We start from the raw sequence: 22,953 nt of genomic DNA, 5'->3' as shown, positions 1-22,953 counted from the left end.
GGATCAGATGCATGGGGAGGTAAACCGATTAAAAGTATATAAGCTGCAAGGGTGAGCCGAGTGGAGAGTAATGCAAGTGTGTTAATAGCATTGTGTAGCATTAAGTAACTCAGAATGATAAGCAAATTAAGAGGGATAAAGTTATAGGTCAGTAGGTGCCTGGGGTTTCTTCCATTTCCACCCAGCCCTAGGTTGTGAGTTCCAGGATAATCTCAATACAAGTACCAAAGCAGGACTGTTGGGATTCACAGGAAGGAGTGAAGGGAGTGAGCATGTCAAAAGAATGAAAAGCTGAAGACACTGCAGGAATTCTGATTAGGTTATCTGATTGGATTGTGAGGAACAAAAGCAATAAACATAGGGCAGCGTAATGGAGAAAACAAAATCAGGAATATAATAGAGGAATAAAGGCAGTAACAAGTTAGGTTCAATTTATAGGAGCCAGAGAGAATTAGATAACAAATTTATAGAATAGTAAAATAAAGGTGTGGTTAGCAGCATAATCAGAGGGCAAGAAATCTAGGATCTTGAGGGTGAGGTGCAGTAGATTAAATCAAAGTAGGAACCTAGAGTGTAAAAGGGGAGTAGAGTTGAAGTAGATGGGTGAAGTCAATGAGAGAAAAAAAAAATGTTTTGGAAAAAATGTTTAAAACTAATGGTTAATTTAAATTTGTTTTTGTATAAATGTCTTTTTGTATTAATGTGATGCTTTTATGATTTGATTTATCGAAATAAAGCCTTTGAACTTGAACTTGTCAATGAGAGAGAGAAAAGATTAAGCTGAAGAAGGTGTTTGAAATCAACTAATGCAATACTGGGAAGCAAATGTAAGGAGAAAGAGGTTTAGCAAGCAAGTGGGAAAGGAATGAGTACACCCACTGTACAATATCCTTTATTGTTTCAATTACTTAAAAGCAGAACAATTTTGCAGTCAAAGCGGCACAACCTGGCCCCAACTAAACCGACTAAGTAGATGTTAATCTCAGGAACACTACTACAAACATAATTAGACCATATTAAATTATTGATTTCCACTTTGCACGTCCAGGATAAAAGTATGCAGTCTAGGTATGACATTCATTAATGCAATACACCCAGATATTTCATGGAGGTGCTGGAGGAGGGTTTTCTCAAAAGGTATAAAAGTTTTTCCCATAGACAAAAATGTTTTAAATACTTTTGTATGCACATTTTAGGCATGCTTACTTCAGCGGATTGCTCTCTGTAGTAAAATAATGTTTTTAACTGAAAAGTGCAATTCTGTTGCAAACTAGACATATCCATGGTAAAAGACTAAGCAGCTGATTGTGCGAATTTAAGAAACGGGTTACCCTTCACAAACGTGATGGATAGCTATTCCATCTTATTATAATAAGGCTGATGGGATACTCATCACATTCGTGATGGGTAAGCCGTCTGCCAAACTTTAAATCAGGTCCTAGGTCCTAACCTGGGTCCTAATTGTGCCCATTGGCTGCGAATGTTTTGAGAAAGTGGCACCATTTTGAATACAAAATATCCTAATTTAAGTAGAGTAGGAGAAGCTTTAAATTCTGTACCAATTTGTCCAATGTCAAACATCTGAGCATACCCTCTGTAGAAAAACGACTTTGCCTGGCACATCACGTCAGACTATGACTAATGTTGAAATGATAATATGGCCAAATTCTTGTGTGAGTATTGCTTAGTAGTCGATTGAGGACTCTCCGGAATTAGGCCTATTGAGCTACGGTGAATTGTGGCAAGCAACTACTTATGAAATGGAAGGATTCGATCTGTATAAGAAAATTGCATTTAGTTTAGCAGTTAAGGCTGTCAACACACAAAGCACTGACCTACTATTGCTATTGTCAGTTCTCTGTCTTATAATGAATGCTGTGTCCAGTACTCAGTGTCATTTAAAGCTACCACCAGGTTATTTCTTGTTCTTTGAGGTCAGTTGTACAGCTTATCTCATCCCATAAGTCTTCAGGTCTATTTAGTAGAATCACCCACACAATTTGCCTGTGTTGTAAGCATGATACCTGGTTTAACACACAAGAACAAAGGTACCCCTTAGTTTTTGATTGTGTGGTCTGGGAGAAAGGGGGAAACAGAAGTATATATGTACATGCAACTCCCACTCAACCGACACTGACTATACTCTAGCTACAATGAGCTCTATTGGGCTATCCTTCGATTTTAAAGTATCACAGAAAATCTGCAAAAATACATAAATTTCTTTTTCATTTATTATTTTCTACTGCCTCTTTTTTCAATCATATTTTTTCAATTGCATTTTTTAAATAGTCTGGTGGCTCAGTGGACTAATGCATCCACTGCAGGGGCCTGTGTTCGACCTCATGGTCACAGGTTCAAATCCTGGCCGGTCCCCTCAGCCTTTCATCCATTTGAGGTCGATAAAATGAGTACCATTGAGTTGGGTAACAATATACATCTGTTAGTTCAGCGCCAAGATGCCCCGTTGCTGGAGTGAACATGCGCATTTGTGGTATGGACAAATTATGCAGCTATGCGGGATCCATTATTGTTATTTGGTTGTTGTTATTTTCACTTCTTTGGGTAGCGTGTGACGCTGTCCAGACACCCGACCGCCGCAGACGGCCATTCGTCCCTTCGTTTCTGGCAAACGGGTGTGCGGTGGTTGGGAGTCCTGACAGCGTCACACGCTACCCAAAGAAGTGAAAATAACAACAACCAAATAATAATAATGGATCCCGCAAAGCTGCATAATTTGTCCATACCACAAATGTGACGTCAAACAAAATAAAGGATATGAAAGAGAATATAAGTGAACACAATACTTGGAGCACTAACAACAAATGGACAGTTACTGACCAATTGGAAATAAAAGATAGACACATGGGCGTGCCATTGTGTAAAGGAAATCAGCCAGACACAGACTAAATGATCCTCCACCAAACCTCCGCTGCATTAAATGAAAGAGAGCAAGTGGTCCTGAAGAAGGTGGATTGAATTATATGCATCCACTGAAACGTGCGTCGGCCTGATCCTTTTCCAGCTGGCGGCATAACCATGGATACTAATGAAGAATTTTCACCATGAGTTTTCAGTTGCAAGCCATTTTTAAGCTGGAAAATAATGAATGTGTTGTGTGTATGAGTATGTTTGGTATGTAATGACTGTATGTGAGGTTAGTACAAATATGATTATGGTATGGAGACATATCTAAGATTGTTTTTTGTATGTATTTATTGCATTAATTATGTTAAATATGCATATCTAATAGGATTACATTAATGTTTCATCACTTTTGATTTGTATTGTACATATGGACACAGAAAAAAATTATGGTGTTTTTACTATTTAAAAAATGCAATTGAAAAAATATGATTGGAAAAAGAGACAGGCGAAAGTAATAAATGAAAAAGAAATGTATGTATTTTTGCAGATTTTCTTTGATACTTTCAAATCAAGGGATAGCCCAATAGAGCTCATTGTAGCCAGAGTATAGTTAGAGTTGGTCGAGTGGGAGGTGCATGTACATATAAGGATGATAGTTGGTACCTTTGGATTAAAAGCTCCTTCCTTATTAACAGAAGTGAACCAACATTCTTGAATCTATTTGGTCGCCAAATCTAGCTGGATAAAACATAAGTATTGACAAGAAATTATCATTGCACAAAGAAGAGGAAATACCACGCTGAGGCAATAGAGCTGCTGGATATGCACACTTTTTCCCATTTTACGTAATATCAAAAGTATTACACTGCAACTAATAACAAGCTGAAGGAAGAATTGCTTGAATTATTCTCAACAGGCACTGCTAATTGCTCGGGCCACAGCCCAGTGTTTCATTTCCCCCCCACTATGTCATGGAAGATATAGACCGGAGGCCTGTTTACGAGGAGGTTTGCGTCACGTTTGCACCACGCCATGTGGAACATGCATGATGCAAACATTAAGTCTGATTTATGAAGCCACGCAGAGCCACTTTGTGTGGTCCTAAGTGGCTTCATAAATCTGGAGTAAAGCAACACAGCGCAAATCGCTGCATTGAGTTACTCTGCCAACGCAACTTACATGGTTTTTGACGCATTCCCAGATTAACCAGGACTGGTAAACCTGGGAATGCACCAAAAAGGTATGTCTTCCCAGGTGAGGGTAATGAGGAGAAATAGCTCTACTTCTCCTTGTTTCTTCCTCTTTCTATGTGTGCTGTAGAATGCGGCACACATAGATAGAGGAATATGCCTATCAGAATTGTTTTCGCACAGGAAGGTGCCCCTTCCTGCACAAAAACAATCCTGCATGCAACACAGGCACCCAATGCAATGGTGCCTGCATTGGTGCTAGGCAGCTCATTGTGCGCCAGTGCAGAGAAAAGGGCATGAGTGGGCCATATTGATTTTAATATGCCCCCTAGATGTATTAAAATAAGCCTTGGTCCTGGTCCAAATGATCAGTCCAGACTAAACAGCCATGCCAGGTCCCCTCCAGGTCTGGTGCCCTCTTGATAGATACACAGGCAACCCAGGCTGGTTTTGGCCTAATTTAGCTGCGTCTGTGAGGAATAGCTTGAATCCTGTGACACACTGAGCACAGGATTCACATTGAGTGCTGTGACACAGTGAGTACAAGACCCACGTCTGGGCATACTCTCATACTTGGGTTGTCTACTGCAATAAATAGGGTGATGGAATGCTTGAATTAATATCAGCCACTTGTGATCACTCCGGTTGTATGCATGTCTATTGTTTTTCACTTACTACGCCACTAGACAGAGACCAGCCATACACAAATCAGTCTTAGTCCTGCTCTAATATGAAGTGTAAAGACTGAACTGCTAGGCCAGGCTCCCACCAGATGGAAACAAACACAATATTGCTATTTGAAATACAGAAGGACAGGATCCAAACTCTGCATCCACTCGTTTCACGTCAAATGGTTGAGAGGACCCTCTCTAGAAAAAAGTATTGCAGGAGAGGCAACTGGAGAATATCAAAAATGATGTTCCTGTAAATTGTAACACTCATAGTACAACATAATCCGATGCCTTGCACGTCTGTGTTCATATTAGTTTTGCTCCAATGTTTCTTGTTTTAGCATAAAGGGGGAGTTCCTTCCTCAGCCTAAGATGACTTAAAACCTCCACAATAACAGCACGTATGCCCGATGTGCGAGCGGTGTGCGCGCTGCACACTCCCTGCGGCAGATTCTTTCCACGTTGCTTGGGAGTGCCCGGTTTTGAGGCCCTTTTGGGAGGAGGTGGGTCAAAAACTATCCGCTGTTTTGAGTCGCCCCCTGGAGTTGACACCTCGTGTGGTATTGCTGGGGCTCATGGAGGAGGTGGGGGCCCCCCAGGGCTGAACGTGCCTTTCTGGGGACAGCCTGATTTGATTTGATTCCTACATTTATAAAGCGCAGGCTGTCACTCCTAAAGGAGCATCCTGGCGCTGGGCGTAGGAAGGTAAAGACAGCCGAGGGGACCCTATATGAGGGATGGGCAGAATTCATCTGAAGATCCAAGAATCCAAGTTTTCAGTGCCTTCCTGACTGTGTCTCTGTTTTCAACAATCTCAGATGTGTTGGCATGAGATTCCAGGCTTTAGCTCCTAATGCGGCTACAGTTTTTCCTCCCTTGGTTTTATACCTAAAACAGGGGGGTTTAAGGAGGTTTGCTGATGAGGATCTGAGAGTCCTGGCAGTGGTGTATGGGGTGGATCTGGCTGAGAGGTAGGTTGGGCCTGTTTGATTGCCAAGCGGGATGTGGCCCAAGTCAGGAAACAACATAAGCCACAGACTGTTAGAGGTTGACGTGCAGGGGTGGACTGGTGCGCGCATCAGGAGAAGCCAATTTTTGAGGCGCATGGCTGTCGAAGAAACATGAACATATATGGGGCAAATGGTGTGGCTTTTATGGCCTATCAATATGACAGAGCAATGCTATACACTATTTATGTCAGAGCTTACTATCATGCCGTGCTTGTACACTGATCAAATATCATACTGTATCTAACTGTTGTTTGCCGCAAAACTTTCAATAAAGTTGGTTATAATTCTTTTTTAAAAACCTTCACAATAGGCCAAACTGCCTTTAGTTTGGTAAATCTCCCTGCACAATTGAACACTTATCGAGACACGCATTGCATCAGTGAATATCGCTGTGAGTTCCAGAAATCTATTTACTCAACGTGTCTTCAATAGTTTTTTCGATTGAAGTGCATTTTTTATTTATTTCATACAATGGTTGGTCAACATCTGCAAAATGTGCAATTTTCTGATGCCCCAATACATTAGTTATCCCTGCAAGTTCTCGATCCTAAAATACTATTATTCTCAAGCAATTAAGATCATAATTAGTCAAAGTATGTATTTACTTGGAACTTTTTAAACATTGGTTGCTCCTCCTTGGTTTAGATTCTGGGTTTATATTGTGATACTGGGATAAAGCCCCTGAAAGTTTTGTCCCTTTTGGTACTTTTAGTTCTTCTCATCATTATTTTCAAATAATGTACCAACAAATCAGCACTTAAAGCATAGACCTTCTACAGAGGAAACTAAATATTTATCAACCTCAAATATCAGTCAACAAGTTAAATTTAAAAAGTAGCAATCAACTTTTAGGGTATATTTTGGTATGCATTGGGTTAAATTTAAAACCAACAACTAGTTATGCCCCTGGTCCATTGGTCAAATGACACAACAACACTGCCCAAAATACTGCTGCGTCTCCATCACACCGTTTCGGCAGATTGTTGTTAATGATTTGAATTTTCCCGTTCCGCTTGAATTAGCAGACTTCCCCTCCCCTTTCTGTGCTGGGCCAAATAGCAAATAGTGCTAGAAGTCTACATCCAACATTAGACAGCAGGTAGGGCAGAAATCCTTGGATCAAGGACAAGAACATTAAAAAAAACAAAAAAACACGTTTTTTCTAACTTTTCCTCCTTGCCAGAAGATGGCCAGGGCCGTTTCTACCATTAGGCAAGACTAGGCGGCCGCCTAGAGGGTGGCAAAAGGGGAAGGGTGGCAAAAAAACATGAGTTTGGGACTATCCAATGCATTAATTCTTCTAGCCTGAATGACAGGGGGAGAGAGTGATGGTAGTAAAAGGGATAGGGCGGAATTTTTCAATTCTCGCCTAGGGTGGCAAACACCTAGAAACGGCCCTGCAGATGGCGTTTCTCAGGGACTGATTTCCAGGCTCTTAGAAAATGTCCAGGGCTTGAGTTCCACTCGGATGCACGTCTTGCTTTTAGATAGCCAGTCAGGTTTTCCTTTTAGCTCTGATCTGATGGCTTAGTCCTGTTTCAATTTCCATCCTGCTATAAAATGTACAGACTTACCTTTCAATCCACATCTATGTTTTGCTTGTGGCAAGGATGACACTTCTTCCAAAGAATTGTTTTCCTAGAGGCCCTTGCTCATTACTTTGTCTCCACGCTAGTAGGCCATAGATCGGTGAAGAAATCAGCGCACCAGTGGCAGTAGGTACATTTGACGCAGGTGATCGTTAGCGAGCTTTTTAACGCCTATCTTTGCATCTGTCCTGCTTTGGTTATTGATACAGCGTTGCAGCGTGCCTGCTCCTCTACATGCTGTGTTATTACCAATTCCTTTATTCCTAAACTAGCACTATTAGGCAGTCCATACTTCTGTCATGAGCCAGCACTGTTTCACAATATGTCAGTGTTCCACTGTTCCTCATTCATCACATTTTAATTTTCAGTCTGGTGAGATGGAGATGTTCTTTTCTACATTCAACTGTGGACCATGTTTCATCTGAGGAACAAGGAGGCAGGTGATATCCCACCTTAATCTGAGGATGAAAAGGTTCCCAAAGTTAAATAGTTGCCATTAATTCGAAATGAATCATTGGGGGCGGGTTCTTCATATCAGCATGATATACGAGTTCAGATAAAGTCCCATAACAAGTACATTGAGACCTAGATCACTATGAGGTTGAATGTCTTCATGTTCCGAAAAAGGATATGCATTTTGAAGTGGTGAATTGAAGGCAAGCTAGATGGACTCATAATGAGATATCCAGGCTGAAAAAAGCCTATAGAATGAATTGACAGCTGGAACCTGACAATGAGAAAACGAAGACACTCAAGTAAAGTTCTGTAATGTTCTGTTTGCTTTGTTCCTGGTGTTTGCACGGCACACTTCTGCTATTACTGTTCCCTGCTATCGCTGAGGGCCACCTTGACTTTGTCTTGCACTCCTGACTCTGGGCCTTCTGTGGTTCTATAGTGGTGCACTGCCTTCAGCTTGTGGAGATTGTGTGTTGCTGCACACCGCTGGACTTTTAAGGAGTTGACTGCTGCTGCACAACCCTGGAACCATGCAGACCAGGCTCTACTTGCAGACTTTATTGGGAAGTAAATTTAGTGTGGTGTGTATGTGGCCTTGAGATGCGGGTGCATTGCTGTGGGCAAATTACCCAGCATTGTGTTGGTTGTGTCTTTTGTGGAGTACCTAGATGTGATGGGGTTGCAAGGGTGGTGGTAGTCTTGAGAAGCAAATTCATGGCCTTTGGCCCAGAATGAATTTGATGTGGGATGGTTTTAGTGTATGACATGCGTAGTGTGGTTTTGTAAGTTACTATCGGTCTCATGTGCATGTCCCATTTGTCAAAGTAGTCCAAGTCTTGTATGTTGTAAAAGAAATTGTCCTCTTTCTTCTACCTTAAATGAAGTAATACTTCAGTACAGTCCATTTTACTTTTTAATTTCCCAGCACGTTTTGTCCAGAATGATATGAGCTTTATCAAGGCTCCTTCTGTATTAGTAATACATGCTAAACAAGCAAACTAGCAATCCTGAGGCAAAAAATTCCAGGTCAGCTTCAAGGGTAAGATGCCAATGTCTTTGTGTGCCAGGCAAATGTACCGTGAAAAAAGTATGGAGGAACCACGCTACGTTAGTGCTAGGGTATGCACCGACCAAAACAACATCTGTAGTGTTGTCTTACATGTCATCTATGACTACTAACATGCCTACGGTGCTTACCTGGCTATAGAGTAATTCTGGATATTGGCATGCCGATTGCACTTGTCCATGCTGTTGGCACCTGTGGATACTGAAAAGCTATAGTGTTTTCCATGTTGTTGTCTGTTGTATTTGTTTGGCAGTGGGATTTTACATGCAGAAGTAACCGGATATTGCCATAGTCAGTGTGCTTTATTTGCAGGGCTAAATCTGTGTGCTGGCATAGCTATAGATCTGTATATACTAGGTGGCAAGTGTGGACACTGGCATGTGCCTTACGTGTTGTGGTGGTGGTGGTTTTAGTTACATTTTTTAATTCGGTAGGACAATTGTTGATACTGGCTTGCAAAGGATGCTTTACATGTTTGGGGCTTAATCTAATACGACACATGTAACATGCCAAATTACTATACATTACCAACCTGAACACTTAAGATAGGTAAGATGAGCTTAGTAAGTAACGTGCACCAGCCATGGTACCCTCAAAAGCCCATTGGCACCACAACTGGCGTGGCCCCGACAGTGAGCACCCCCTGACACGCAAATTATGCAAATATTGCATATATCAGCAGCACCCCAGGAAAGGTAGCCCTTTGAGTAACATATGAGCAGCACACTAGAACTCTTGCTCATCAGCTTTATGAAATTGACTGCAGCCAGGATCACTTAGGTGTTTATGGAAGTACGCTTACACATGATGGCAGCATATTGGCAAATCATTGCAACAGTTCGGCATGTCTAGTGGTTTTTATGCAAGACTAAATGTAAGTCAATCAGTCTGTGTGCATGAGTATCTTATGTCTGTTGGGCTCTGTTCATATGTGCTTGAGTATCAATTGGGCTGTATGTATGAGTCCCTATTTATTTGTTGATTGGTGTCCATACCTACCTCTAAGTGGATTTTTGTGTTTGTGCATGGATGCTGGTAAGTATGATACTCTGCCTGTATCTGTGAATGTTTCTGTGCACTATGGGTGAATGTGTGCCTGTAGGTTGCAGGCATATGAGTGCATGTACTATTTTTATGGTATTTTATCACAGGCATGTATATACCAGAACCTTGTCCAAATTGTCATTGGAGCATCATACACTAGACTGTGATGTGAATGTTTGCGAGTGACTGAGATCCTCTCTTCTCTTGCAGGTTTTCAGGTGGCGGTCATCTCGAGGGATGCGGCCAGGCTGGAGAAACTGGAATCCCTCGTCCCTGCATCGTCCAAGGCTCAACTACACACACTAGTTGGAGATGTGGGTAAGAATGAATGTTGAAACCAATCATATGTTGTATTGGGGGGAAAAAAACAGAGAACAAAGGTACTGATTCACAAAAGCATTTATGAGTATGCAAATTAGTGCTGCAGGAGTACTCTTTTATTGAATCTTACATGCCTATGTCAATCAGCCTGATATATCTAACTCCCTAGAAGTAAAAATGCAATGAGGGTACAGTCCTTTCTATCTCTACTAATTGCACATGAGTATTCTCTGAGTAGTCCAAGGTTATTCTCTCTTTACATGTTTTGGATCCAATTCACAAAGACATGTAAGATTATGTAAAAGACTTCTACAGGAGAACAACTTGCAGCAGCCCTTACATTACTGAATTTATATCAACGCAGTATATCACAGCCTTCAATCCACAAAGCAAGAATAGGTGGAAACTGGGTCTTTTAAAGTTTGCAATTTCTGCTCAGCTTGCCAGCCTTGATTGCTCTGCCACATCCTTCTTAACTTCATGGGATAAATTGGTTATGCTGTAGTCAGTGTCCCAGTCTTTGAAAAAAAAAAATCATATAAAGTGGTGGATGGCTACTGCTCATGTCACCAATTCTCATGTGCACTTTTGGCATTCTTTTACTCATTCATCAGCTTCTTTGCTTTATACATATCTTTGTATGTATCATTGGGCCTTTTGGGCTTCTCTCATTACCCCCTTATGGTATCTGGGCCAAAGCATCCCGCTGTCCTGTGGCCAAGCTGATTAGCCCATATTATAATTATAATTTGCTTCTATACCTCTTGCGTACCTTCACCCATCACTCCGCCAGGTGCATCTTCCTATACCACTAAAACCGCACCTTGGTGGTCATCCAACATGGCATGAAAACACTACCCATACAGGTTCAAAACAAAAACAACACCCTTCCAACCACACACCCTATGGTGTAGCTTTCTGTGCTTGTGGGTAAGTGCTTCATCTCCCCACAACGGGACAGTAAGCGGTATACAAATGCTACAATACAGTACTTCACATGCTCCAAAGTGCCTTTCTGAATAGGCCCCATGGTCTTATTGTGCCCGTTGGAAATAAACTGGGAGTTCTTCCCAGCCGCTCTGTTTACAGTGGTACCCAAAGAATGGACCTCACCCAAGTCTTTGACAATGATTCATTTTTATAAAATTGTATTTATGCAAGTGTTGTTTATGTAGATACTTTAATGAAATAGTGGTAGGCTGCCAAGAAACAAAAGTACACAACCAGAAACAGAAGGATCTCCAGAGGTTACAAATGTAGTCTTAGGAGGCACGGCGGGCCTAAGGAAAGAGCCTACTGCTTCCAATGCTAACGACTCATCATGCATCTGGTCAGAGCGGGGATTAACTTTCAAAACACTCTGTCTACTTCTAAAAGCCAGACTTGCGCTGTTACCCCCTTACCTGGGCAAAAAAGATCACATTTGTTGCTAACCGATTATTTGTCCTTCCAGGTTCCAAACCCAGGAACTACTTCCCCACCAGGGACCACGATACCCACATCTCAGTCCGGATAACCCATCAGATCATTCAGTTTGTACTTTGCATGCTACAAATAACTTACAAATGGATGCATCTCGTGGGAGAATGCAGCACAGTTCCAAAGAATGGAAGGGTATTCTTAGTGCTGCCTCCATTCTCCGCATCGAAGGACAGCGGTTCAGGAATGCTGCACCTCCTTGGCTCTTTCAGCATGGACATCAATTAAGGGGAGCGGCTATTCTGCTGCCTTCCTATTTGGCCAGCGGCGGCTCCTCCGCTAAGGTGAAGGAGTGTCGCCCCACAAGAAAAATAAAATGATATTAATAGATGTTATTATAATTTTGTTTTTCGCTAGTGGCTCTGTAGGTGCGGGGCGGGGCTGGGCTGCCCACAGAGAAGGAGGAGGAGTGGTGGGCACTTTCTTAGTGCGCATGCCGGCTTGGCTTGCCGTCTCGGGCTTGCCAACCCGTCATGCGCACTAAGCATGTTCTCCACCAGCTGTATTGCACAGCCTCCCAGCCCATGTCTGAGTGCCGAACCACCGCACTCAGACCAACCACCGCACTCAGACCAATCACGACGCTGCTGTCATGCTGGTGACAGCTGCGCCGTGATTAGCTAGGGGAGTCTGGGAGCCTGGGTGCTTCCTGTTTCCTGCATCGTGGACAGAAGGACGGAAGAGATGTGGCAGTCAGGAAGGTAAGTAAAATTGTATTTATTCCATTTATTTCTTTTATTTAAACCCCCCTTCCCCCTCACTGCCTCATCACTACTGCCCCGTAGCAGCCGCTACTGTATGTAACACCCCTAACTGTACTCAGTTTAGGTCTGGGTTTAGACTGTGCACTGTCAAACCAACCCATTGCTAACAATATGCAGAGAGCGGGCTTCAGATCCCCCTCCTTCAACCGCGGGGTTTCTTCAATCAGCCTTTTGCAGTCATTGGCAGGAGACGTCTATCAACTTGGCCTAGCCCAGTGGAGTATTTATCTCTCACCTAATGCCATTGGGTGTTTAAATGTATACTTCCACCTCCACTCAAGTGCTTACACTGAATTGTGTGAGGCACTACTTTACAACTACAGCCATCTCCGCTGGCTCCCTCCTGCCTCTCTGCAATGTGCTAACACTACATGCGTTAGCACATGAACGCCAAATCTTTTAGCCTTGCCCCTACTTGTTATCCCTGGTTGCAGAGGTCCTGAATGCCGCAGCAGTAACAGAATGTACACAGGGCTCAAAGAGCCCTCTTCACTTTCTGTAGTTTAAGTATTTATTCTAAGTACTAAGAAGAAAATAGAAAGATGTTGAGAGGCAGAGGGCGGGACAAGGGCTAAACCTGTGATGTCATCAAGGCTACAAGGTATGCAATCTCACTTCTGCTTCCCCCGTTTTGGTGAATTTTGGTGAGTGAATGTCTTTGTCTTTCACTTTTTAGGAACTCACAGCTGCACAACATTTGTATGATTTTTGCAGTTACCGTTCAGAGTCGAATATCTCGAATGCACTATTACACTCCATGCACAATCTAGGGATACAGATAACGTGATTAGACTTAACAAGGATCTTAGAAGGCATTTAATGGTTTCATTGGGAAAAGGCTACTATAAGAATTTTCAGCTTTTCAGCAGAAAGCTTTAAATATTTTTTGAGTTTTCCTAAATTAAATTAATTGTTAAGGAACGCAATTCTTATGGGAGATTATTAAAGGAACACAAATGTACCATCGTGGACTGCACCACTGTTTTGAAGGTTTGTGAAACTCGGTATCTTAAATATTTGTAACCCATAAGCTGTGCTTTTGTTGTTAAATAAATTCTCCCATCCAGTATAATCTGAGTCCATATTTTTAAAAACAATTGAGTACATGTGCGCTGGGACCCCAGTCCTAATGGGATGGGCTTGGCCTGTCCTCGTGCTAAGCCTTTCCCTCAAGTTCTGGAGCAGTGAGTTGTTACTGTGCAGTTCTGGTGAAAACCTGCTATCCACCACTTTTCTCTTGTGTACTATTTCCTCTGCTCATTGGGTGCAGAGCCTTCCGCTTTGGTCTGGACTCTCCAAGGAGCAGTGTGGCTGAGCAGTCTGCAGGGATTCATTTTGCAGGTGGAGGCACCAGCAATCACCTTTGGGAACCAAGACTTATTTTTCATCATGAGACTTTGACTGAGAACAAAAGAAACAAATACAGAAAAGCAAGAAACAGGGAATAGGCAGGAAAACTGTAAGGAAGGGTGAAAGCGGGGATGAAAAAGAACTTGAAATAGACAGGAAGAGTATGGCTATGGAACAGCTGTGCATGAGTTAGAATCAAAACCTACGCAACTTTGATATTCGGCACCACCGCCTTTCGGCAGTGCCGGCTTCAGGCTCCTAAGGGAAACCTTTGGCCACTGCACCTAGGACCCGATGTACAAAGCATTTTCGTGGTCACAAATACTCTGATTCAGAGTTGCGAAGGCAAGAATACCGTTTTAAATTTACTAATCCCATTATTTTAGGAATCAGTAAAATTTTACTGATTCCTAAAATGGAATTGCAACCCCCTGCCGATTGGTAGATATATACAAGATGTCTTGTATCAGCAGGAGTCATTTGCTAAAAGGGGAGCACTTTTATAAAAAAAATCATCAATTCAATAAAGCGAGAGAAAAAAAAGATTTTTTTTAATATACATATTGTCTTTTATTTACAAAAATATATGTACACATTTCCAATTTGTTTGAAAAGGAAATCACATTCCTTATTGACATTGAGGGTCTCCTTCGACATAACAAGTTTTAACAACAACACCGTTGGCATATAGGTTTGATTATCAGTCCATATTTATTGAAAATATACAATATCCAAAGCTCCATGTAATCGAAATTATTGTGGAAAGATGTTCATATCTGTGTATTTCTTTAAATCAACACATATCCATGCTCTTAATACAGCTTAGAGACATTTTTAGATTGAGCCAACATGTGTTTGATGGCATTCTGCTGAAAGGGGAGCATTACATAAACAATCATTTTTCATCACAAAGGAAAACTTGTTCTACTCACACATTCACATATTATCTCACATCACTATGAGCAAGGCCATCTTACATCTCTTCTTCTGTGGTCATTGAAACAACAGACCTTTCACCTGATTCTCCCATGCTCCTGTTTCCAATGTAGGCCTCTTTGGTTCACTTTCATCCTTATCTGAAGCAGTACCTATCTCAGAGGAGCAACTTAGTTCCACATCTCCACTGCTGGTGGACTCATCACCATTAGGGAACCTCCTAAGTAAATCTGGGATCCTTTACCATCTCTATGCGGATGACACTCAAATCTACCTCAAGGTGTCTTCCTCACAAGATCTCTCACTACTCAACTCTACTATCAACTCTATTCACAACTGGATGTTAGTTGACCAACTCATTCTCAATCCCTCCAAAACTGAATTCCTCCTCCTATCTACCTCTCTCTCATCGCCTCCTGTTCAATCCTGGATGGATCAGCTGAATTTACTCAACAATAAACCCATCATTGTCTACAGCGATAAATCCCAAGGTGTCATACTTGACAAAAGACTCAACCTAATCTCACACATCAACTCCATTGCCAAGAACGCACGTTATCAGCTGCGCCTTCTGTGGGGTATTCGTCAGATCTTCTCGGAGAAAGACCTAAAAACCTTGGTCCAATCGCTAGTTCTCTCTAGACTGGATTATTGCAATTCTCTTCTGACTGGCCTACCCAAATCTCACCTCTCCCACCTCAAATCCGTCCTCCATTCAGCAGCTCGCTTCATTTCAGGGTTCAAACGAAGTGACCACATCACTCCTATCCTGTCTCTCTCCGATGGCTTCCCATCGAGTCAAGATCTATTTACAAAACGGCCTGCATCACCCACAAAGTCTTGCACACTTCCTCCCCTTGTTATCTGGCGAATAAACTGAAATTGTCTGGAGGCTTGAGACCTTCTCGGAATGCGGAAAAGTTTCTGCTTGAGCCCCCCTCCTTCAAAAGGGAAAGATCGATGGCTCAAGCATTCTCAGGTAATGGGGTGAGAATCTGCAACTCGCTTCCTCCATTGCTCCGTGCCACCACCTCTATCCGGATCTTCAAAGCGGACCTCAAATCTCTTCTATTCCAAAGACACTTTCAGAACGAATACCTTCATTCTCAGACCCCTCTAGGAAGTTCGTTAGTCATTGTATATTTGTGATATTTTCTTGTACATTCCTCACCCTTGCTTGCTGTGTTTGATATTGTGTTCTTGCCTTCTATGTTTTTCCCTACCTCTTCTTGCTTGCTGTGTTTGATATTGTGTCCTGCTATTTTTGTAACATTCTATTTTGTAATATTTCTCTCATATAACGTAACTGGTTCTATTGTACAGCGCTCTGACACCTTCGGGTAAAGTCCGCGCTTTATAAAAATGCATTAAATAAATCAAATGCCAACATCTTCGGCCTCTTTTTTTGACTTTATTGCCTTTTCCCCATGCCTTTTGTATTGTATTGTATTGTAATTGCATTTATATACTGCATACTACCCCTGACGAGGCGTCAAAGCTTTCTCTCTTTCCTCCTTTGGACCATCATGTATTTTTAATTTTTTACCCCAACGAAGATCTTTAATATATAAATACTTCCTCTTTTGTGCCACTTTCCTCCCCTCAGTACCAACTTTTCTTACCTGCTCCTCTGACTCCAACCAAAATTTCTCCTGCTCGTGTACTATCTCTGATCCTTTCCTTTCTCTGGTCAATGCTGGCATCATCTTTTCTACGCTCTCATCTATATGTCTACCCAGTTGCTCTGCCAAAAGGACAGAGGACTTGTTAACCATTTCTTGAATCTTCTGCTCTCACACAATCTCATCTGCAGTCTCTGATACCTTAGCCAGCTCCATCCCTAGACAGTGCTTAATTTCAGCTGGTGGTTTCCGGTGCTCGGCACCAGCGCTTAATTGTCAGAACCAGTGCTTGTGACGGTCTGCCAAAAAGTGGCACTGTCTGGCTAGGTCAGAGATGACCACAACAGTTAATTATTAATTCAACATACATTAAAAATGACTATTTCCTGCCACCCAAGCCATTCTTATAGTTTTGGGGACCTGTAATAGTCCGAATTGTCACACTTGTAGAAGTGTGATGGTTAGTAGTTGTGTTGTTGCTATCATTGACAGCATAGCAGGAGCAATGTGTGATGCAAGCTGCAGTGGCCTCCTGCCGAGAGCCCTGGCATTTTTTTTTTACAAATTAAGCACTGCCTAGACATCTTTCCAAAACACTCCAGTTTTACTATAGAAACCTTAAATTACATTACAAAATGGCCGCTACGATCTGCACAGTCATTCATGTGTGATCATCTTGCTTAGTCAGCATAATCTCAATACTGCGGTGCGATTTAACTGGAGAAGTCGCTGCATGTCTACTTTAGTTTTATGCTGCTGTTTCACCGCAACATTGAAATGCCACACTTTCAACCATGTACGTGAGCACATTTGAGCACATTTGAGCTCACGTAATCTTGTGCCTTCCCGAGCCTAATGGCTGCCCAACTCTAAGGTAAAAAAAAAAATTTGCTGTCAATATGCCCAATGGAAAAAACTCAATTTTGACACAATCGGCCAATTAACACACTTAAAATTCAGTTCATATCAGCCTAATTGAAACATGGTTCCATTTAAAATAAATAAACAAATAATTAATGATTATAGCTTATGTTTTTTCGAAGACAGTTAAACAGCTTTCCATCAAAAAACGAACAAACTTAACTGGAAGTATCCTCACCTACATTAACATCCATAAAACCACAGAGCCATCAAGCATAGAATTTATCTGTGCATGATAACAAACAAAAGAATGAAAATGGCTGTGGGTTTTGCGTTTTATGCATGTCCTAGAGTGTTAGGATGTTTTACCTTTGTTGCTGCTCTGTATATAGCAATAAAGGAGTATGCACAATATTAGTATCTATTTTTGCCAAACTGCAGTCTTCTTTTTTGCATCTGCTCAGTTACTCCCACATAATCCTGTGAAAAACTGGAGAAGAAACTCAATCTTCTTATAATCCGCATACGCGTGGTCTACATTTTTTTATATGCTGCACATCTGTTTAAAAGAAAATTGTCCAACCCAATGACAGTTCTTTCTGTCAGACCATGTACAATGCATCTTGTAGAAGCCCACCTAGGAGTTAAATTACACAATATAATGCTCACCTCTGTGTCTTTGATGAAATCCTGATTCTACAAACATGCTCACTTGGATAATCTGCTTTTCATGTCAAGACCAGAGGCCATCATTATGCATATTCAAAACTTCTCAAAGCAATGCTTTCAATATGCTCCAATGGCAGGAGATTAAACGTAGAGAACAGACTAGCAATCAACCAGTCAGCAGCTTCAAATATTTCTTACAAACAACCTTCTGAATAAAAGATCTTACTAACTGCTCCCCTCACAAAATGAGCATTAGACACTTTTGAATCGTGCATTATACATTGAAACTTTCCCCCATCTTGCAACATTCACTGACAAAACAGGGCCATAAGGCCTACTATACAACAGCAGTAATGAATGCAATATATCCCTTCAGAACTCTCGGAGTCTAGACTCACATTCTTTCAATTATACCACAACACACCATCCTGGATGTGATCCAGCGAAAGGCCAAGGATGAACACTTCACAGTCAACAACATTTTTCAAATGGGCCCATATACACATTCAACTTTCCTGGCTGTTTCGCTGGGGGTCAAGTTTTATGTTCACTTTGATCGTGATTAGTCAACGTCTAACTAATCTTCACAGATCAACACTCTTCCTTTGGTCAATGGACCATTAGTTGAGTAGTTGATGGTGATATTAACAATTATCTAACTAACTTACAGATCTTAGCGAAATAACCACAGACTCTGGGTAAGATTCAATTAATTTTATCTAAATCTCAGTCATAAATGAACGCTCATTAGTACAAATTCACAGTGCAAACTCCATCAACTTTCATGGGAGCGAAAAAATTAATTTAGCAATACATTCAAATCACAGAGTTATTCAACAAATCAATGCATTAAGAGTGGATATATGAAGAGACAAAAGGCATAATATGTCATCATAATTTCTCCTACATTCTTACTAAGTCACTCTAGTTATACTCTTTATTTCTGCATGTCCCACCCTCAGAGGTTGCAAATATTGGTGGATAACGGACTGTGATTGGGCAGAGGCAGGGGAGTTGTCATCACCTCATGCTGTCATGTTTAATTTCTTAAAAAATTCTTTGTCCAGCAAACCCTTCCCCTTTTAGCTAATTTATTATTCAGCCTTATTTCTTTTCACATATATTTATTGTTACAAATAAAAACATATTTCAATAGTGTTCCACAGTCTAGAAGAGTTTTCACACGGTGGCTTGTCCTTGGCTCTTGGCAGCCTGTCAACGACACGGTCAGCAGGTCACATCATTATTACACTGCGCATGTCTAACTCGCCTCCATCTTCGCCGCCATCTTTTTCTTTTGCATGCCACAAAAGGCCCAAACGTACACTAATAAACGTACACTAATAAAGGAATCATAAACAGATGTTAATTTTGCAAATATGTGATTTTCACCGTTCACCACCCTCTATCCCATGTTATTGTCTTCTTCTTTAAGCGAAAGCATTAACAGCAGCAGCTCTCTTTAAATTCAGGCAAGCATATGCCAGGGATGCGGTGCCTCAAGACCTATTGTTAGTAATTCTTGCGCATGCGTGGGAGTTTTCCCTCTCAAACTGGTTAGTCACATGGTTATCTATATAGTTCTGTTTTGCACATGCACAAAAGAGTTTTTCAGTTTAAAGCAAGGTTTAGTCGCGCTGCAATTTATTCTTTGTTATTTAAGCGCGCATAAAGCCCTTTTCCCCATTATGTAAATGTTGCGCGCATATTCATTTTATCTTTTTTACTATTTCTGGTGATTAGTACTTGTTAATGAGGGATTGCTCCGAGCAGGTTTCATTTTCTTGAATCCTTGCTCCATCAGATGCTTAGCAAACTAGAATAGAATATTGTCAAAAACTTTGTTTTTGTCTTCCTTGTCACATGAAAAGAACCCCCTCAGAATTATAAAACCGCTCGAGGTTTCACATCAGATATTCTTCTGAAAGACACCAAACATAAAAAGGTCACCAACTTACCTGATAATACGGTAATGATAACAATCTACTTTAAGGGCAGCTAGTAAAACAAATGAAAATCAAATTCACATTCCACATTAAATTGTTGAGGGGTTTAGGATGTCTGTGCAATGTAATGCCCTTCAAAGCCCTACATATCAAAACTTTTTCCTAGTGATAATCCATCTGCCAGTCTATGTCTAGCCGCAAACGCTGACCTACAGCAATTAATAGTTCTACAACATAGACCTTTCTTAAACATTTCTGACACAAAATGTCAAAACTATCTCTCCATGAGTCCAAACAGGAAATGCATAGCCGCTCATCATGCTCCAATCCTTCTGAAATACATCCACTGCCTCTATGTGTAGGTCTGACTTCCAACTGAAATACCTCCTTAGCTGACTTGTCAACCATGATGCTATAAGATCCCCTTCCAGATGACCCCAATGGTTTCGCAATAAACTAAAAATCACGCTGCTGAGACCCCAATTGCTAGCATCTCTCAGATGTCTTGAATTCCAATCTGCTGAGCTGTTGCTCTGGCCTCGTAAGTGCTCCACTTTCAACCTGATTTTGTATTCTAAACAGAAACACCAAAGATCTTTCCCTGCCACTGTCAAACTGAAAGATCTGCACCACCCAGACAGTTTATATACTGCACTGCAGACACGTCCATCTTCAACAAAGCATTGCATTTGCCAAACTTTTTCTCAACTTTTAGGTGACAACAGCCCTACCTTCAACTCTAGACAGGTGATATGCAACATCCTATCCTCCAGAGACCAGCTTCCTCTGGTCTCCCGCTGGTCTAAAGGAGCCCCCCAAGAATGAAATGAAATTAAATAGTTGCTTATTAAGTGCAACTGCTACCACAAGGGCCATCCTAGTGTTATTCCGAGATACACAAATACTGTACCAGTAGTCACTGCTATTCAAGAGGAAGCTAGACAACAGAAGCAGGAAGAAGGAATCTATGGTATGGAAAACAACTAGGTCTTAAATAGCTTTCTAAAGGTACAATCCCAACACATTGGCAGGAGACACCTCTAAATCCTCAGGCCAACAGACTAACTCTTTTTTTGCCTCCTCTATCACACCAACCTGGTGTCCATACCGCAGACCTTTCCTCATGCTTAGAGCGTTCAGTTGTTGCAAGGCCATGTGATGCAACAGGTCTGGATAAATGCTTGAATTTAACATGAAAAATATCACTAGTGTAACCTTTTGAACAAAATATCATTGCCTTGTTCAAAGCACCATTCACTTCTTCCTTTATCATTCTCATGTTCCCAGCTGGCAAACTAAGAATCCCTTTCACTGTATCCACCTGAAAACCTGAACACTGTTTGCCTGCCAGGCTTCATAATAGATTTTTCCCGCTGTAATATGAATCCTTTACTCTCCAGTACAAATTTGGCTAATTTGACACGATATGTCAATTCCAATTGATACTGGGACATATAAAAAGCAAGGGCAAACTAGTAGAAATCTTTATATTTATTTTGTCCAGTTTTTGCTTGCTGTGGTCTGTCACTTTGGGCTTGACCTATGCTCTTCTTTTGCGTGGTCTTCCCCTTTAAGGAAAAACTCCATTGCTGACTCAAAACATCAAATGGTTCCTCTTCCATTTATTTGTTACCAAGACCTTGCAAGTGAACAGTCAAAGAAACATTCCCTTTCTCTAGCCCTACCATAAATACCTCCTCCAAACACTTTCCACAAAGAGGTTTGAGGTTTATCTAAGGCCGTAAAAATACAATGCATTTTCCAACTCTCCTTATCAATCTGCCACAAAACAATAACCCTTTCGGATCTTCACTTGGCTCTCTTTTTGCAAAATCCCCCAATTTTGGACTGAAGGTCGTCAATACGGTCTTGCGTCTTTCAGCTTTTAATGCCAAATTTGCATTTCCTAGGAATCAAATTGCAGGTTGGCTCCATCCTCTCAATAAACCAACACCCACTTTCATACCTTTCGGGTGCTCCTCCTCGGCCATTATAAGTATACTTGCCAATGGATCAATTTCATTGAGGAGTTTATGCTGGCACTGTATCAGTGCCCTTTCAAGAACCTCCCTAGAATCACAGACCAATTTAAAGAGGAAACTAATCAAATGGGAATATGCCAGGAGTTGAGCATACTTTGTTTTTGGTCACTTGTTGTGAGCACTCATTTCTCCTCTCTCTAGCGGCCTCCGCATCCATAATTTACTATTGTCATTCATCTGTGACAAGGGGCACTAGTCTACTCTCCTTGTATGGCGTGTCATATCTGGGCAAAACAAAGACTCCACTTGAGGATTTTTCACAATTCTTTTTACTTTCTGCTAAACCTCTTTCCTATTCCCATCCGCATCCCACCCTTTCAATATATTGCTCTGAATCCTACTTTACAATGCCCATGCCACTGTAATGTGGCTCATCATCAGTCGGTCTGGTCTAGCTCTGTGTGTCGCTGTGGATCACCAGCGAATGTGCTGTGATAGGCCCCACTCGACTTTGTGGTCATCAGAGCACCTCTCTCTGTAGAGCCTGTCATCTCGTCATTCCCCTATGTAAAATGCTTTTTCTTCATTATTTTCTTACCACTCTTACTAGATTGTCTATCCTCAGTGTCATCAAGAGAGCAAAGTTCCTCATCATCATCAGAAGGACCATGTAGCCTTTTTCTTCCCCAAAATATGACTTAACTGCTTCCTTATTTGAGCACTCCACTGCCTTCTGAATTAATCTCAGCAATGCCTCGTGAACAGTTTTATTGGAAACACTTTCCCAGAATCTATACTGATCAAAATCTCAATCAAAACTCTAAAGTAACCTTAAATCACTAGCCACTAAAAGATAAACTTTTTTTCCAGAAATCTTCTCAACAAGAAAGTTTTACATATAAATATACAGAAACTTCCCTTATGCGATGACTTCTAAAAGCTGTTCTCCTCAATGCTCTCATTGCTCTTCCCTCTGTGTTGATCACATGTTATGCTTGTTTTGACAAAAACATATTCACAAATATGTAATTCTTCCCAAATAAAAATGGCCATGATGTCTGATGAAAGTGCGGCATGTCCAACCTCACAACATGACTCTTCACCTTGCTCTCTCCTCGGCCACTGTCAAGAA

General features: G+C 41.3%; 1 protein-coding gene across 1 annotated transcript in view; it reads left to right on the top strand.

Annotated features, from left to right (window-relative positions):
• The window catches only part of LOC146776396 (peroxisomal trans-2-enoyl-CoA reductase-like), an 81,639-nt gene that overhangs the window by 17,310 nt on the left and 41,376 nt on the right, over nt 1-22,953 (top strand). The window contains exon 2 of the mRNA XM_085637450.1: nt 10,102-10,209. Coding sequence (XP_085493576.1) covers nt 10,102-10,209 — 108 coding nt within the window. The remainder of the gene's footprint in view (nt 1-10,101; nt 10,210-22,953) is intronic.

This window comes from Triturus cristatus, chromosome 12, assembly GCF_964204655.1.
Source record: "Triturus cristatus chromosome 12, aTriCri1.1, whole genome shotgun sequence".
Classification (NCBI taxonomy): domain Eukaryota; kingdom Metazoa; phylum Chordata; class Amphibia; order Caudata; family Salamandridae; genus Triturus; species Triturus cristatus.
The sequence above is the reverse complement of the archived record's forward strand: the minus strand, read 5'-3'. Positions and strand labels throughout refer to the sequence as shown.